The 18,860-nt window shown below is 47.6% G+C and overlaps 1 protein-coding gene and 1 non-coding gene across 3 annotated transcripts in view; both read right to left on the minus strand.

Annotated features, from left to right (window-relative positions):
• Positions 1–4: 4 nt before the first annotated feature.
• Positions 5–18,860, minus strand: part of FAM168A (family with sequence similarity 168 member A) — a 192,212-nt gene continuing 173,356 nt past the window's right edge. For both annotated transcript variants that reach the window (XM_012744927.3, XM_012744926.3), the window contains 4 exons: positions 13,559–13,701; positions 11,388–11,562; positions 9,934–10,064; positions 5–9,206 (listed from right to left, as the gene is read on the minus strand). In XM_012744927.3, the coding sequence (XP_012600381.1) occupies positions 9,952–10,064; positions 11,388–11,562; positions 13,559–13,701 (431 nt within the window). In that variant the 3' untranslated portion in view covers positions 5–9,206; positions 9,934–9,951. The remainder of the gene's footprint in view (positions 9,207–9,933; positions 10,065–11,387; positions 11,563–13,558; positions 13,702–18,860) is intronic.
• LOC142870792 (U7 small nuclear RNA) lies at positions 15,772–15,830 on the minus strand. The gene has a single exon (XR_012919125.1). It is a non-coding gene; the product is annotated as a U7 small nuclear RNA (small nuclear RNA).

The raw sequence follows: 18,860 nt of genomic DNA on the forward strand, positions 1-18,860 counted from the left end.
ACAGATGAACTTAATTTTAATAATATTAATATTTTTAACCCAGTATATCCAAAATATTTTCATTCCAATATAAAATCAATATAAAAATTACAAATGAGCTATTTTCTTTGCTTTGAAAGCTGGTATGTGTTTTATACATGTCAATACGAACTAGCGTATTTCAAGGGTTCAGTAGCCACATGTGGCCAGTGGCCACCACACTGGGCAGCTCTAGAGGCAGCAGCAGCCTCGTGGAACCTGGGACACAGAGGCGGTAAGGAAGGCAGGGGCGGGAGGCGGGAGGGAGTGTGTTCCAGGAGAGGGAACAGCATGTGCAAAGGCCACGCACCAACAAACAGGATGAGCTGCAGAGGGTGGGCACGCAGGCCTCATGCCAAGGATGCCAGGGAGCCTCCAGAGCATTTAGGGAGGGGGAGCATGATTCATCAGCTCCCTCGGTCCCAGTGTGGAGGGCAGAGGAGCAATGGGAACGGGGGTACCCCAGCAAGCTGCTGCGGCCACCCTGGCAAGAGGCGGAGAGAGACAAATGGGTCCAAGAGAGAGATTCCTAGGGCAGAGCTGCCAGGGGTTGGTAATGGGACTGCGGGTCAAGGATTAGGGCCAGCTGGTGGGAAAAGAGGCAGAGCAGCCCCGGGGCACCTGTGACAGCGCTGGCAGATGTCCAGAGGCATCTGGATGTGAAGGCTTGGAGCTCTCAAGAGACAGACCTGGCTGACAAGAATATCTCCAAGGACTCAGGTGGGCACTGGGCTGGAGGGAGCACTTCCTGGGGAAGGGTCCAGGGCAGATCTTGGGCTGCTCCAGGGCAGGGCAGAGAACGCACTGCCAGGAAGGTGGAAGTAACCAGGAGAGGGCAGTGTCCTTGCAGCCAGGGGGGAGTGTGGGAGCAGGGAGGGCTGCAAAGCCAGGTGCTACATGCATGCCCTGGTGCATGGACATAAGGACTTGTTAGGCATTGTCTCAAGCGAGTGATAAGAGCAGGGCAAGGTCCAAGTGGACTGCTCCCTGCAGAAGCCTGACCATGCCAGGCCATGGCTGGCGGGGCCTTAGGTTCTGCAGAGGGACTGGTTTTTAGTTCATTTGGTGTTTCACTGGTGTTTGGTATTTGTTTAAACATGGAGGAGGGGGACATATTTAAATGCTAATGGCCTTTTCACAGGATGAAGAACTAGAAAGTGACACCTGATGAAACCTAGGGAGGCCTGGCCTAGCAGCTACAGAGAAAACTCCTGCCCTGGGGCAGATGTGCTTTGGACCCAACCTCTCCCAGCTTCTCCCTGGGTACCTAGGGCACAGGCTTCTCTCTCTGGGGCTTCTCAGGTGGCCAGGAAAAGGATAGGGGCACCTCTGAGGACACAGGAGACAAGGTTTTGCCTACACTAGGAGAGAGGAAGGAAGGAGATAGGGAGGTTGGGCATCAAGAGGAATTTTCTGGAACAGCAAAGGTAGGGGACTAGCAGGTATCACCATGGTCCCAAGGAAGTGCTCCCTGGGGCTGTCACACACACTTGGATCCCCATTTGTCAGCTGGATCTCAGGGTTTGGCTTCTCCAACTAGGCTGACCCTCAGCCAGGCAAACCACCCACTTCACCCAGGACTTGGGTGGCACCTCACCACACTGGGGCAGACTCTCAGGCCTCAGCCTCCTTCCTCAAGGAAGGGTGGCCTGTGGTGTCTAGATGCCCTCTCCCTGACCTGCCTGCCCTTCCTGGGGAGAAGCCATACAGATGTGAGCCAGGGTGGAGACCAAGGCTGGGTCCAGGCTTCCCAGGCCAGGCGTGAACACTTCCATTGCAGTAAGCACTGTCCCCCATCCCAATTTTCTGCCTGCTGAAGCGTGTGAGAAATGTATGACCATGGCTTCAGTTTCTTAGGTCCTCTGGGGTGTTGAAGCCAGCTCTAAAGAGTGGGATGAAGAGCTGAGGGATCACGTAGGAGTGTGTCTGGTGCCCTTGATCTTGAGGGCTCACAACCTCAACTTGGAAGCTTTCCTGCTTGTCCTGTCCCTGTAGCCTTGTCAGCTCTTGAGCTCAAGATAGGTACAAGCCACTGAGGGAGAGTTCTTACCCTCTCACTCCACTCACCCTCCACCCCCAGAGCCAGAATGGTGGGAGCTGGGGCCCAATGCCCTACCTCCCCATCTGTTCCCGGCCCTCAGCCCTGCCACTGTGACCCGGAGCCACTGGGAGAGGCCTGCACAGGAGACACTGCTGTGACACAGCCCCAGCAATGCCTGTGGCCAGAGGTACCCTCTCCTCCCCCACAGTGGGTGGGTTTGGGTCAAGGACAGGAGAGGAGGCTGGGCAGAGGCAGGGAGTAAGGTTTGGAGGGAAGCAATGGAGATTAAGGAGTCCTGAGGTTTAGTCCCAGCTGCAGTGTGAGCCAAGGTTACTTGGCCTCTTTTGGCCTGTTTTCTTTCCAGTTGAGGAGGTTGAATTCTTGGAGGTGTGGCTATGGGCACATGGAACATGGGCTGTAGGGGCTGGGCCCCGGGAAGGAATGCTGGACGGATAATGCAGGAGAGAAGCCTGTGCCTGGACTAGGGCAGTGGCTTTGCCCAGGGGGGAGAAGAGATTCAAATGTTTAGGAGGCAAAACTGACAGCACTTGGTGGTTGTGAGGGTGGAGACCACATGGCCTCGCTTAACCATCCCCCTTGGTTTCTGATAAATCTACCCTTTGAGAAAGCTCAGGGCCTGCCTTCTTCTGAGATGGGCAGAACATGGGGCTTACTTGCCTGGGCTACGGAGCCAGACCAAGGGTGAGTTCCAGCTCTGCCCCTCACCAGCTCTGTACCCTTGGCCAAGGTACTTACTACCCTCCTTAGCTGTCCCCCGGCTAAGATGATGCTAACTATTGGGCTTACCTCACATCCACTTGTGAGGATTATATGAACTAGTGAGTAGCAAGTGCCAGCCACACAGTAGGCACTTAATAGATGTCAGCTTTATTGAGCCGACAGCTCCAACAAATGTCAGCTCTTAATGGCCTCACTGGGCTCTGTGTCACACAACTTAGTCCAGGTGCTAAAGCTGCCACTTCATAGCTCCCCATCATCTGAGAGACCCCAAGGGCAGGCGCCTGCTATGTCTGCTATGAGACACAGCATAGGTTTTTCTTGACCAGAATCAACCTGAGAAGCCCAGGGGACTCATGGGCCCAGAGCAGGGTCTTCTGCTCCCTTCCCCAAAAACCACTCAGTCTGGTCACCTGGACTTTTTTTTTTTTTTTTTTTTGGAAACTTTTTTTTTTTAATAGTTATTGAATGTTCTACAGCTTACAGTAAATATCATAGTTACAAATTCTTGGCTTCAATCTTTCAGAGTGATCACTATCTGATCTTCAAAACAAAACGAAACAAAAACCCAAAAGAATCCAGAACAACAAAACAAAACCAGATTTACACTTCATACACACAAGCGAGGCCATGGGGCTTTCCAATCTTTACACTCCAGGCTGTGTTTTGGAAACACCTATAAATCTTTGATTAAACTACTTGGAAGACACCGGTCAAAGGTTTATTATTATTATTATTATTATTTTAAATGTTTATTTCTTTTTAAAATGTGAGTTCCAATAAAATTTAAAAATTAGATTCCAACCTGTAGATTAAAATGAATTAAAAAATACAAAATCATATACAACGCTCTCTTCACAGGGATGTTACATGCTATGAGAACAGGTTTCGCTGTCATGTGATATGAAACAGGGATGCAGATGCCTTGAAGTCAGGATGGGGACAGGCCCTTGGGCCTGTAATGATCAGTACGGACAACTCCAAGTTGCTAGAGGCCTAGCCTTACCTACTAGTGGGTAAGGAGGAGCTTGAGCTACACCATAGATCCAGACAGTCTGGCTGACCCCAGGAGGTTTCTCGGCCAGTCCCCCCTTTCCCTGACTCTCTTAGGCCTGAGGAGGAAGGCTAGAGCCTGGAGATGCTGGTCTTGCTGGGGTCAGGCCCAAAGCTGATTTCACTCATTTGATTCCTGTGGGCTGGTACTTATCTGCGGAGCTGTTACATCAGTTCTCTTCAGGAAGGAAAATCCCACCTGTCAGGGGCTGGAATGAGTACAGGGCCTCACTGCCACAGCAAGGATATCCAGGACTGTCGATGCAGCCACAGGGAAGCAAGTGCTGTCGGGTCCCTTTCTGGCTTTGTGGCAGCCAGCCAGTTGGCCTCTGAGTTGGACTCAACAGCATGCAACACAAGACAGAAAATACCCACTGGAGAAACTGAGGGAGTGGGACCCAGGTCTGGCTCAGACAAGGTTGGCCATGGAATGTTGAAGTTGGCCTGCCAGGAATTTTGAAGGCTGGGCCCTGGAACCATGTAATGCCTAATTTCAGAAACAAGGAGTTTTCTAGGAGAGGGGGACATGGACAAGTTAAGGACAAACCCTGCAGCGAGCCTGGCATGCCATGGAAGCCTGAGCATTCAGAGGCTCAGGTGTGGAATCTGACCAGTTAGCCGGGCAGGGTTCCTCCACTGTGTGTGGGGCGTCTGGCCCCGGGGGCTGCACACTGACAGGAAGCCTGCTTCCCACCTGCCCAGTCCGCTACTCACCCTGCCCGATTCTCACACTTGGCAAGCAGCTGGGCTGCTCACCAGTGGGATGGGAAAGCAGAGCTTCCACGTACTTCACTCAACTGTAGCTGAGGAGGAATGCTGTGGGGATACGGAAATGACTGATCCAGCCAGAGTGCTGTGATGAAGACCACAGGGCCCAGAGCAGGGCCAAGGAATCTGATACGCAGTGCGTCACCAGAACCCTTGATGAGTCCTGTCTGCACAATGAGGATGCTAGACCTTAGTGACCAAGGGACCTGTCCTACTTTTATGCTCCATATGATTTCTAAAAGCCATTCAGAACAAAGCAAGTCCTTCACCCAGATCTCTGGGAGTGGGATACCTCCAATTTGGAACAATTTGGGTGGCTGGGGTAAGGATTAGTATGCATGGAGCCTACATGCTCAGAGTCTCTCTAGGTCCTGTTTCTCACCCATGGGAAAAGCAAATCCAGGGGCTTTAGTCCATATGCTTTTGGCTTTTCAGGGCTACACTGGATCCCCCTCAAGTGCCAACTCACTGAATCTGGGCAGTGGGCAGACTCTCAGAGGTCAGAAAGCCAGGATGGGGAGGGTTCCCAGGGACATGGGTCTTTCAATCGAAAGATGCCTCGTGCTGTCCTTGAACATGTCCTGTGCATCCTGCACAACATGATCCCAAAATGTTGTGTCCAAGTTAAGCCTTTTGTTGCAAATTCTCATTCTCCCTGTGCTGCCAGCTGGATTTACCTCTGGGTCCCCACAGCCCATCACAGGCCCGGTCTAAAGCAATAATTCATAACAATCTGCTCAGCTGAGGACTGGGATTCCCAGGTCTCCATAAAGTCTTCTTCTGTTTGGGGACAGACAGGCAGCCCTCCCTTCATGCTTGCCGCTCAGAGACCCAGCAGGTGGCAGCAGGAAGAGCAGATTTGAAGAGTTAAGATTTGGCTCTTTCCCTTACTAGCTGTGTGACCTTTGTCAAGTCTCTTAAGCCTCCTGAGCCTTAGTTTTTCCATCTATAAAATTTAGATTTTGGCAATCCATGTCAGAGTACCTTGCATATCAAAAATTTTCTGGACAGGCGTGTGTGTCCCTGATGAATATTCAGGGAAGGGGACATGTACTTTAGGGTCATTGCCAGGTAAGAAAGAGAAGGGACAGCAACTGTTCTGTCTCATGGGGAAAAAATTAAATATATTTGTTTTTTTTTTTAATGTGGCAAAAGATTATATCTCAGGCTTTCACTATCTGGGGACAATCCAGCTTCTAGACTGAAAATTCCTGGGTCCCAGGCTGGTGACTGGAACCATCTGTACCCCTGACACTGGCCACCATGGTGTTGCATCTGGGGAGAGGCAGTGGGAATGAGAGGGGTTTGCATGCTGGTGCCAGCACTATAGCTCACTATGTCACATGGACACATCCCTTGTCCTCTCTGGCTTACTTGTCTTCCTACAATGAGAGGGCTCTTCCAGCTCTGATCTTCTGTCCAGCTTGGCCACTGGGACATCCAGAGTCTTTGGATGGTACCTATGGACCTTCCCCCAGCACTTGTGACCTTACCAAAAGCTGTGCTCATCCTACCAAAGACACCCAATTGCCCCTGCTCTGCTGGGCTCAGTCCCTTTGCAGTGACTCACCAAGCTTGGCCAGGCTTGTGGATCTCCATCAAAGCAAGAGGGTGAGGCCAGCTGAACTGGGGCTCTAGTGCTCATGCTGAAAAAGGGTGCTGGGCCTGGGCTCTTCCAGACCACAGCCCTTCAGTGCCTTCTTTTCACTTTGAGACCTCCCTTTGCTCTTGAAGTACACAGGGGCTGAGATAGGGTGCAGAGCACAGATGCTTACGTACATGAGCCTATGTGGGGTCAGACTGGAGGGGAAAGAGAAAGGTGAAAGCCTAGAATTAAAGTAGTGCTGTCACTTATTAGCAAGACACTTTTCTGAGCCTCAGTTTCCTCATGGATCAAATGGCAGGAATAATCTCTATTTCACAGGGTTAAAACAGATGATGTATTTGAAACTGTTCTATGAAGTGTGAGGTCCAGATGTTAGTTTTACTTAATGGTGTAGAAAGAACAAAAGTTACAAGGTCATTCCTCGGTCTCCTCCTTTTCTTTCCTCCTCTGTGATTCTACCCCAGCCCACCCGGAGACAGCCGGATTCAGGGAAGCTTGGCAGGATACCAGCATTCTGCTCACTGTGGACTGTTCCCTTTCCTTCTGTAAGCTGTTTCCTCATTTGTCACTTGGGTGTAATAACTCTGACCCTGTCTCTTCAGGGCCTGTAGATTAAAGGCTGTGAAGTGCTTTGAAATCTATGATGCACCTGACAAATGCAAAGGTTTCCTATTATTATCATTATTATTATTTTGGCATTTTTCAAACACGCACGACATGATCTAGAACAACCTTCATCCACCTTTACAAAACCAAAGAGGGTGGGAGGAGGTATTTGCAAAAATGGATTAACACTGGAAAACTTTGTGGTTTTAGAACGAAACCTCATCAGCACCCCAGAACAGACGATTTAGAGCAGTAGGATTTTCTTTTACAGGTCCTGAAGTTCCCTGGAAGCCCAGGAAGGTGGGCGCCAAACTCCTGGCTCTGGGACAAGGATGCTGATGAGCTTTGCCCTCCTAGGAGCAGCTAGAGAGCTTCTGAGGTCCTTCCAGCCCAAGGGCTTCCTGATTTTTTTTTTCCTTGTTTCAGGAGACATGGGAAGCAGAGGGAAGGGTATATCCAAGTTTGCATGAATTTAAACTGAAAATAGTTATTTAAAAGTCCCAAATGTTGTCAATGATCCCATTTTGTATAGTAAAATATTCCTGCCTTATGCCCAGATGGGCTACTGGCCCAGCCAGGTGCTGGGTGCAGGAGGGCAATCCAGGCTCCTGGCTGAGACTAGCAGGGGCCTCCTTGTCCCAGGGGTCCCTCTTCTCCCAGATGAGCCTATGTCTCCTGAGCCTCATCCTCGTGCTCCTTTCCTGGTGACTCCCACTCTCTTCCTCCTCTTCCTCTCCTCTCAGGATGAGGCGCTACTGTCCTAAAAGCATGGCCTTTCCTTTTCGGCCAGCCCACCTGCTCCTTTTCCTAGAGGTGAAGTCAGGCACAGGGTGAAAGTTCCAGATGTCTTCACAGAATTTCCAAATGCTATTTCTTCATTTGCAATTTCTGTTCCTGCCATCTGCCCCCATGTGGCCTCTGCCCAGTCTTCAACCCCAGCCTTTGGAGTCCATGGAGGAAAAGAACAGAAACAAGAGCCCAGAGACCGTTCCAGAGCTCACCAGGTGTGAGCGCTGCTGACTTAATTTTTACAAAACCAAGCCACTCCATCCCTAGGTAAATTTTTGTAGGCAACATGCCATTAGGTAGGAAGGCTGCATTTAATGCTAATTTACAGCGAGGTCTGGGGAACTCTTTTCCTCTTCTCTGGGCCTCAGTTTCCTCATCTATCAAATAGGGGAATGGATGAGATGATTGCTAAGGTCCCTTCAGTTCCATGAGTCTATGAAATGTTTATTGCTATTGCTTTTCCTTCACTGTCCTGACCTTCACAGCTGCCAGCACCCACCTGGAATGTGGTTCCTTCACTTTGGCCATGAGTGGCACAAGGTAACCAAGAGCTTGGCCTGCCTGCCAGCCCTACAGATGGGTGAGCCTTGGCACTGGGAAGGGCAGAGGGGAAAGGGAGAGAAATGCCCTAGATGCCCACTCTGATCAGGAGAAAGCTCCTGATCAGAGTGGGTTCATGACAGTTCGGAGGCCAAGGTCTGAATTACACAGGGCACCTGGCCTTCCAAAGCCTCAGGATGCTGGGTCCCACCACACTACAGCTGGTTGGCAGGTCTGAGGTCAAAACCACCTTTGAGGAAGTGCCAGGTCAGTTAACATCACTGTGCAAATCAGAAGGTCGAGGCCCAGACAATTTGGCCAGAAACCTTATTTCAAACCAAAGCTATCAAGGCAAGCACTTCTCCCCTTCCCTCTCCTCCCCAACAGTGCCCTCCCTCCCCTCTCCTCCAAATTCTCCCAAAGACAGACTCTGGTTTCCCCAGGTTCTCAGCCTGGGGAATTAAGCTGCTAATACCACGCCTACATAATCAGGTGGTTTTGTTCTTGGTCTGTTGTGATGGTTCTCAGAAGACATTTCTTTTGTGTCAGGACATGGTAATGTCCTGAATTAATCTTAAGAAAAAACAAAAAAAGAACAATTCCCTAGAGATGTGGCCTGCTCAACAGCTCTGAGTTCCTACCCTAGACGGAGGGCCACATCTGTTTATGTTCTTCATATAAAACTCAGATTTCAGCTGAACCATTGCAATAAACCCCACTCTCTGTGTGCCACTAGATGGGGATCCCTAGGGACAGGATGCTTAGGGAAGAAAAGAAGAGAAGAGAGGGCATGGCCTGGTCAGATAGGAGGAGGAGCTAGAGCTAGAAAGGCCAGCGGCTAAGAGGGGGACAGTGGGGGAGAGGCAGGAGATTAAAAAAAGCAGCTTTTACAAAAATCAAAAAATAAAAACCAAAACCATTAAAGATGCATAAAGTGACCCTTGCACTTCCGTTGTCTTTTCTTGCAAATAGAGGTGGTGCTGCTAGGGAACTGCTCCAGCACCGGTGTAAGACTTGAGTAGTTGCATACAATGTGTGACTCCAGATCTGAGGGGGAAGGGAAAGCCATTAGTGACAGTGATATTCCAGGGGCCACTTGAGGAAGTTTCTGGACCCCTTCCCTCAACCTGGAAGCTCTAAATGGAGCACTCTGTGCATTCCCAGTGGAGCTGCCTGCTTCCCACCCATGGAAGTTATTGTGCTCTAGTGCCAAGAACCCCTCCCTGCAGGAGGCAGAAGGCAGGTTGGATGGGGCAGCAGGGCAGAGGATTTCAAAGTGACATCCCTGGAGCCCTGCAGTTCATGGGCACTGCCTCAGGAGCTGCTGAGAGCAGTAAGGAAGATGTTCAGCTAGGTCAGCCCAAGGTCTCCAACCAAAATTAACATAACATACAATTAAGGTGAGATTTCATTTGAAGAATGGGACTCATGTTAAAAAGAAGTCTGAAGACCATAAGGTAAAGAGTACAGAATTTAGTACTAGAAGACTGGAGTACAGTACTCACTTAGTTTTTGCAAACTAAGTAATGTTGAACTACATATTTATCTGTAAAATAGAGATTCTTAGTTCACAGAGCTATGGAAAGGATTATGAAGATAACATGTAAAGTGACAACTATTATTAAGGATGATATTACAGACCCTGGAATAGGAAAGCAACTGATAACTTGAAAACTGTCACCTGCCCCGGCTGACACCTGCACTCCAGACGGGGGCTTTGGGGCAGTTCCTATGTGCATCCCCCTCCCCACTCTCTCACCCTGGCCCCACTCACTTGGATGGGCTGCAGGCTTTACCAGTGCGGGGGCACGTAGCTGTACGCAGGGGTTCCTTGGGCCCTGTATGTTGGCATGGAGACAGGGTGCGCCCCAATTGCGGTGTGCTGGGGTGTAGTCAGCAGGGTACCTGAGCATCCAGAGAGACAAGAGTAAACCTGACAAGGCTGTACCATGGCGCAGGGATGAAGCCACTGGCTTTCGTGTGGCTGCTCCCGCTGCGCTGCCCCATCTCCCTCGCCTGCCTGAGGAACCTCCGTCCGCCCTTCTCCACCTTGCCAGGCTTCACTCCCTTAGGGGAACCTCTGCTGGTGCTCGAAGATAGGATCAACCACTCTTCTTTGGAGGCCTCCTTTTACTTGTCTTTGTGCGTTTCTCTTATTGCACAAATACCACACTGAGTAGTAACTGTTGGTGTCTGTGGGTATATTTCCCTCACTAACCTGAGTGTTCCTGAAGGGCAGATTTCTGGTCTGATTTACTGATATCCGGTCCCCAGGACCAGAACAACAAGCCTGGCACAGAGCAGAGATCCAACAGCTTGCTGATTTAACCTGGGGAGTGAGAGGCCTCAACAATGCCATCACATAAGGGGCAGAATAAAATCCAAATGCCACTCTACCCCTTGCACTTTCTTCCCTAAGAGCGTGACCCAGCTGGTTCTTTACAAGTTGAGTCTTTACATGTTATTCGTAGCCCTCTTGTCTTCTCATGCTCTTCATTGAAATGCCCACATTTTTCTGTAGGTATCAACTCACCTAAAGACGTCCTTAAATCTGCTCTTCCCTAAATTTTGGCATACGCCAGAAATGGGGAAGGGGTCCTCAGGGACTCCTGCTTCTCTCATCCCTTGCAGTGAATCATTGGATAGGTCCTCAAGCTCCTGCCTGCTAAGTAACATTGCCCCTGTGCCCTCTTTTCCGGGGCCCCCTGCTGCTGTTGGAGTCTTAGCATCATCATCTCTCCCCTAAACTACACTGACAGGCTCATCGCTGACCTACTTGCTTCTAGCTCTCCCCTTCTAGTCCTGCCTCCGCCCTGCAGCCAGAGAATCCCAAACACATCCCTCCCCTGTTTAACCCCCTTTGTGAGCTCCATTACCAAAAGGCATGCAGGACTTTTCACCATCTTATCTTTGCCAGCGCTCCAGCCACCCTTCTAACTCCAAATCCCTATTTCCTAAGAGCCTTGGACCCTTTCCATTCTGTGAACAAGCCTTATTCAAGTTCTTCCTGCCTGTATTGCCCTTCCCTCTTTCACTTCTCTGCTTAGCCTCTGTCTACCCTTTACAGCCCAGCTCAATATGCCCTTCTTGGTGAAATCTTCCTCATCCCTGCAGACAGATTTAGAGGGTCCTTCCTCCCGGTTCCCAAAGCCCCAGCTGTTGAGTCCTCCACTCCATCATGAGTTCCTGGAGAAGAGGGATGGACAAAGATGCAGATGTTGCCCTCACCTGCTGACATTGCCATGGTGGTGCCTGCCACCATGCCCATGGCCACGCCATTGGTCCTGGGAGCGGCAACAGGAGCCGGGTAGATGGCGGAAGGAATGCTGTTGGGCTGGACGACCGTGGTGTGGTGGATGACATGGGGCTGGGCAGCGTACACCGGCTGTGTGTAGTAGGCTCCCTGGAGGAAAGAGGCTGAGGTCACACAGGCTTTTGCAGAGGTGGGCGGGATGTGGAGAGGAGGAGAGGGAAGGGGAGCCTCTGTTCTTCCCAGACCCTAAGGGATGGGATGAGAGAAGCGCTGGCCCTGGGACATAAGGTGTGGGCCCCAGCTGGGGCACTGCTTCTGTCTTCCTACATGACTGTGGTCGGTTCAGTGCTGGGCTCAGCTTCTGGTCTGAAAAATAAGGTTCTAACTCTGTCCTGCCTTGCTTCTAAGACTGCTATGATGATCTAATGGGATAGGAGCTTTACTCCCTTAATCCTGGTTTTAGCATTTTAAAATGTTTATATTTTATTGCAATGTGCTTTTTATATGCTGCCTAATTTTTTTGTTTGTTTTTGGTTTTTTTGAGATAGAGTCTCGCTCTGTCACCCTGGCTAGAGTGTAGTGGCGTCATCATAGCTCACTGCAACCTCAAACTCCTAGGCTCAAGCAATGCTCCTGCCTCAGCCTCCTGAGTAGCTGGGACTACAGGCGCACACCATGATGCCTGGCTAATTTTTCTATTTTTACTAGAGACAAGGTCTCGCTCTTCCTCAGGATGGTCTCAAACTCCTGAGCTCACGTGATCCTCCTGCCTCAGCCTCCTGAGTAGCTGGGACTACAGGCATTCCATAACACCTGGCTGATTTTCTCTAGTTTTTGTAGAGATGGGGGTCTCACTTGTTGCTCAGACTGGTCTCACACTCCTGGCCCCAAACAATCTTCCCACCTTGGCCTCCCAGAATGCTAGGATTACAGGTGTGAGCCACCGCTCCCAGCCGAAACTGCCTAAAATTTAAAGGTAGGGACTACAATTGATTAGTTACTAAGCATGTGAATGAAGCTGGTGAACTCCAGGACACCGTGCACATGCACTGAAGGGTTATTAGTGGTATTATCATTTGGTGCAAATGCTGGCATTTTACATATTTAAAAAATGTCATGAATGGATAGCTTTCCCAAGGTGTCTCTTACTATCTATTTTGTTTTAAGTAAAAAGGTGAGGATGGAGACAGTGGTCTGAGATGACTTCTCACTGCCTGAATCCTGCTTCCTGCTGCCACAGTCCACAGGCCTGCTGACTTCTGGGGGGAGTGGACAAGGGGCCCTAAAATCATCTTAATTCAGAAATCCTCAAATATTTCTACTAAATAACAAGAGCCTCAGAATGTGGGTTTGTAACCCCAGAGGCCTGAGAGCATAGTCCAAAGCAAAATGAGAAAAACTGATTCAAACCTCTTGTTTCATTTTGTTTTTTTTAAGTTTTGTCTTCTACTCTACAATACAGCAATTTTTTAAACTAAAAAAGTGTCTTCTACATCACTTACACCCTCATTTAGAGTTGTCACTCCAGAAGAATGTGCCATGGGTACACCAGGCCCTCATGTAGTCCCTGTCTCATACCAATCACCTCAGAGTGTACATAGTACCAGCTTGAAGAACACAGATGGGGGCACTAAGGCACAGAGAGAATAACTTGCCCAAGGTCATACAATGGTGGGAGAGCCTGGGTACTTTTGTCCTCTCCACTAGTCTCATAGACTTCATCAAGGAAGGGTAGCTGTGGGGGTTAGGGAGAAAGGACCAAGACACATGGGGTTTCATCCTGACTCAACCAATAGCTCACTGTGTTACCTTGGACAAGTCATTCCCCTCTTGGGCCTCAGCTTCCCCACTTGTTTAACAAAGGATTAAGCTGGATGATCTTAAAGGGCCCTTGTCCCTCTGACATTCTAGACTCTGTTAATCTAAATGACCTTGTGCCTCACCCCTCTGGGGACTGAGGTGGAGTGAGGGAGTGAGCAGACTGCAGGAATATTGTTTCATTGATACACAGCGATGGCTGGCCAGAGCCATGAACTCTCTTCTCTCCTTCCCTCTCTTTCTCACACTACCCCACCCAACTCCACCACACCCCATCCCAGCTGGAGGCTCCTCTACCTGCAGAAGCCATGGGCCCATATGTACCTACCTGGGCATACAGATTCTGCTGGGGGTAGGCACTTCTGATGGGATACATGGCCGTCTGATAGGGGTTGGGTGATGGGGAGTATGGGGGCGGAGCAGTATTACTCTGGGTCGGTGGGACCTTGTATGGTGTCCCCGCAGTATATCCTGTGTCAAGGCAATAAGAGAGACTTCCAGTTAATTGGCAAAAAAGCATTGTTAGAAGGCAGAAGGTCCCAGTCACGACTCCCTAGACAAGGATGGGCTGAATCCAGGCTAGAAACACAGATGAGAACAGACAGAGTACAGGGCTCCACCCAGATAGCCCTGATCCCTGAGGCATCTCCCTCAGTCCTGGTGCACAGGGCTGCATGTGTAATTCTGGGCATCTTTTATTTATCTGGGTCTCAGGGCTCTCATCTATAAAATAAGAGGCTAGAATTAGATAGTCTCATACGGGGCCTTTTCAGCTCTGAAAATCTGGGATTCTGAGCTGTCTGTGTTGAGACAAACAGATGCACATGGATGGATGCCCTTCAATGAACAACAAACTCACATTTTTTTTTTTTTTTTTTTGAGACAGGGTGTCACTCTGTCCCCCAGGGTGGAGTGATCACAGCTTGAACTCCTGGGCTCAAGTGATCCTCCCACCTCAGCCTTCCAAGTAGCTGGGACTATAGACATGTGCTACCACACCCAGCTAATTTTTAAACTTTTGTAGAGATGGGATCTTGCTGTGATGTCCAGACTGACACTCATTCTTTATGGCTACTCTCTATCTTCTTGCTTTTCTGCTTAAACATAAACATCCTAGGGTATCTTTTGCTGCTGTTTCTGTTTTTCTCTGTCTTGCTACTTTTGCTCTATTTCTTTTTCTCCTATATCCCTCTCCTTTTCTAGACTTCCCTCCACCAAATTCCCCTTCTTCTTCCCTGAGTTTGAAGGTGAAAATCCCATATAAAACACCATTCAGAGATCCTCATCTTCTGGGATGCTGAAATTTTTGCTTTACAGAGCTGGCTTTTCTTCCTGCTGGAGCCTGGGGTAGAACCACCTCTGCTTAAAAGGCCTAAAGTCAGGGATCACAAAGATTCACATCAGCCCAGAACCCAGGTCATGTCTCTGCCTCTGCAGGATGGACAAAAGCTGGGGCTGAGAAGTCACGCTCACAACTGGCCATGCAAACAAACTGTACTCCCTTTGAATCCTCTGGAAAAGAGAGGCAGCTTGTATGTTCACAGGAAGAACCTGAAATATGATTCACTCAGGAAGATTGTCTCCTTACAGAATCACAAAATGGAATCATTCTACCAACACAAGTGATCAAGTGACTCTAACCCTCTCACTTTACACAAGGAGATCCTGGGATTCAGAAAGTGAAAGTCTTTTTAGCCTATAGTCCTACCTTTCCCCCTAATTTGCAGTGATACTGTCAAGTTTCTGGGCCTTAGTTTCTCACTTTGTAAAATCAGGAGGCTAAGAATGAAGATCTCTTCCTAAACTAAAATTTCATGGTTCTAAAGACCCTGGGTCTCCACCACCCTAACCCCAAGAAAAAACGAGCTACCACATGTCACAGATCTCTCTCAGTCTACATCACAGCTCTGGCTTGGCACCCCTGCTCCTGATGACTCAGAAGGATAGGAGAGCTGCTGTTCGGCTGCCACAAAAGATGTCTTGTCCTCTCCCCTGGAATCATGTCATTTATATTTCCACCTGCAGATCCTCAATTTGTTCCATGAAAAATACTAGTTTTGTGGTCAATTATGCTTGGGAAATAAGTAGCAATGAGGATGGAGTGGAAAGGACATGTTAAGGTAACATTGATAAGAAGTAGAAACTAATTGGAAGTGGGGATGTGAGTCAGTTGAGAGAGACGTCTAGAGCAGATTCTCAAAGTTTCTAGATTGTGGAGCCAATCATGAGATGAGAAGCAGATACTGTAGGGGAAGACAGGAAGTCTAGCCTTGTAGACATCTAGAAGGGTACTTCACCTTGGAGACACAGTTTACTTATCTATAAAACAAAAGGAGTTTTATAGATAAATCAAAGATGGACATGTCCTAAATGTACACTATAGACTATCAATTCCAAGGGATCTTGGAATTGATAATTGTTTTGCCAAAGATAAGAAAAGAGTTCTATAGTTTCATATATCTGTGAATCAGCAATATAAAATAGAAATAGGCTTGATTTTTTTTTTTTATACCATGACACTGGAAGTTGGGGGAGTTTTAAGGGAGTTTTCCAGTGAATTTGGAATTTGCTAGACAAATTCCAAAAGAGCTGTAACACTGACCCTGAGAAGTTTTTTAAATGATAGGGTAAACTACAAATCTCTAAGATAGGGATATGTAGGAGACTATTTCCCAAATTAATTTTATCACAGAATCTTTTATTCATACTGTTAACATTTAGGACAGGCAAACTTCAGCCATGGCTTTTTGTAATTGCAGCTTGTTTTGGTAAATAAAGTTTTATTGTAACACAGCCATGCTCATTCATTTACATATTAACTATGGCTACTTTCTTGCTACAATGGTAGTTTTGACAGAGACCATTATGGCCTGAAAAGCCTAAAATATAATATTTATCATCTGGCCCTTTGCAGGAAAATTTGGCAACCTCTGATGTAAAAGAATAAAACAATGTGTAGAGAGTCCTGCCAGAGTAGGGAGCATCTCTTTTCTACGCAGGAGAGCAGGACACTGCTGAATCAGAAGACGCCTGTCCCTGAAAGTGCTACAGCACAGAGCAGTGGTCACGAGCAGTCTGGACACTGACTGCCTGGGTCCAACCCCACCTCTGCTATTTAATAACTGTAGAATATATCAGTCTCCTCATCTGTAAAATGGGGATAGTATGAGTACCTGCTCCATAAGGTTCCTGCGATAAATACATTAACTAATAAACACTTAGAACAGTGTCTGACATAAGTACTTTATAAAATTAGCTATTATTATTTTCTCTCTCTCACTGTATAGAAAGATGGTAAGCTTCCTGTCCTGGGAGTATGTGAGCAGTGACTGGTCTAAAAGACTATAAGAGATAGAAAGTTAAAAACTATGACTCCTTATAGTCTGTTCCAACTTAGAATACAGGATTTTTAGACTCTAGGCTTCTAAGATGCTAAAATTTTATGGCTTAAAATGCCATGATTTTATGATTCTTTAAAATTAACAAGCCAATGACGCTGACGACTTTCCTTTATGCTCCTAGAGAACGTGCTCTGGAATTTTTATCTTCCCCAGGGAAACTGCACTACCCCCTCTCTGCCACAAGGACAACCATTTACAAAGTGTTGAGACTATCCCTCTGAGGAAAATCAAAAAGGCTCCAAGAAACTGCAATAGAATTTGGTTTCCATATCTAAGAATAACCTTGTCTGAGAATGTTTCCCTTTTTTCATTTTATGAAATGAGACACACACACATACTCAGAATACAAATCAGTAGCCAAAACACCCTTGGCAGCCAAAGAGATGCTACTGCAGAAGGCGGCCTTGCTCTTCTGTCCAGACAGTGTGAGGCGGGAGAGGCAGAACTGCAGAGCTAGGAGAGATCTAGAGATCATTAAGACCAATGTAAACATTTCACAGATGAGATAACCAATAGATGCTGAAAGAAAGGCTGCTTGTGGGGACCTACGACTCAGTGCTGCTTCCTCTAGCCACAGTGGCCCTCAAGGTTACCATCTGTGTCAGGAGGATCTTACATGAAGCTGCAAAAGCTGCCCCAGGACCCTCATCCTGGGCGCTGTCAGTGACTCATGGCAATCCTCTCTCAGGGAATATCCTCATTTGGACTGGATAATCAGAGGGCCATTCTAGTGTTGACATTTCAAGTCTCTGAGTATTTCAAAAGACTTTTATGAGAAAATCACTATAGAGAACTTTGCACAACTGACTGGTGATCCTGTCGATACTCTTAAGGAACACTGAAAATTCCCCTGGAGCCATATAGCCTGGGCTATCTTGGGTAACACAAAAATCAAAGTTTATTACTTTATGCATCTAAATAAAAAAGTTGTTAAGCTTGTTGCAAAAATCTCATGGATTTTACCCAAATGAACTTAGACTCAATTCACTTGCTGGAGGCCTAGCTATGCTGAAAGGAATTCTAAGTCTGAAGGTCACAGAATTAGGACTATGAAATGTTATGCCTTAAGGATAGTAAAGGCTTACATTCAACCTTCTTCCTTTCAGAGGAAAAACCTGGAGTCCAGACCAGCAATTTCCCAAAATTGCATAGCACATCAGTGCAGAGCTGAGCCCAGAATTCAGGGCTCACCATGTCCTGGACAGAGCTCTTGCTGAGTTAAAGGTCTCTGAAGTCCAATCTTGGGCATTTGATATACTGGCCTTTGTGTCCCTATTTCACTAAAGGCAGTATCATGAGAGAAAAAAGGAATTTAATCACTAGAAGCCCCAGCTCTGCCTTATAAAAGAGGCTTTGTTTATGACGTCCTGTTATTTCTCTCAGGTTCCTAACCATAATTTTAGGCTGCATCGAACAGGATAATAAAGAGAGTATGTACATTAGCAAGATAAAACCTTTTCAGCCTCCTCTTCAATCCTTCTTCGCTGTTATAAATCTTTTTTAGTTGTAAAGCCCCTACCACCTCCAAAGGCATTGATCTCACATCACAGATGCCTTTTAGACTAATCGGTTTATTGATCATCAGATTTATATGTCTGGACAAAGCAAAGCTCTATGTCTGAATCTTGCCTTGACCCCTAAGTCTCCTTGTTGGTAGCTGAACAAGAGAATGATGAATAAGTAGGAGAAAGACCTAATTACAAACAAGCTTAACAAGTGCTGGTGAAATTGAACTGAAATTATCAAAGTGCCTTGAATTTTCTGTAGCACTAGAAGCCACAAATCTGAATGCTGAGAGGGACCTTGTGGGTGTGGCTGGCCAGTCAATCCCAACTCAATTAAAAAAATTCCACAGATCTATACAATACTTAATTAAAAGAGAGGGGTACATTTTGGTCCTTTCCAGGGACTATGACAGCCTGTCTGAGAGGGGACAATGGGATACGGCTACTGCACATTTAATGGGCCTTCAGGAAGATTTCAACATAGTAAAAGGTAAAGCTTTCTAACTGCAGAAAGGATTGCCTCTAGAGACAATGAGTATCCTATCCTTGCAGATGGGCAAAGGCTCGTTCGCCAGCTACTGGTAACAGCAACTAGAAAGGAGATCTCTGTTAGGGTGCAGGATGTTGAGTTCATGTCACCAAGGTGAGAGAATGAGTCGTCTAACAGCTACAGAGAACCTAAAGATGAACTAGTTCCCTTTTTTTACAGTTGAAAAAACCAAGA

This window comes from Microcebus murinus, chromosome 4 (genome assembly GCF_040939455.1).
Source record: "Microcebus murinus isolate Inina chromosome 4, M.murinus_Inina_mat1.0, whole genome shotgun sequence".
NCBI classification, from domain to species: Eukaryota; Metazoa; Chordata; class Mammalia; order Primates; family Cheirogaleidae; genus Microcebus; species Microcebus murinus.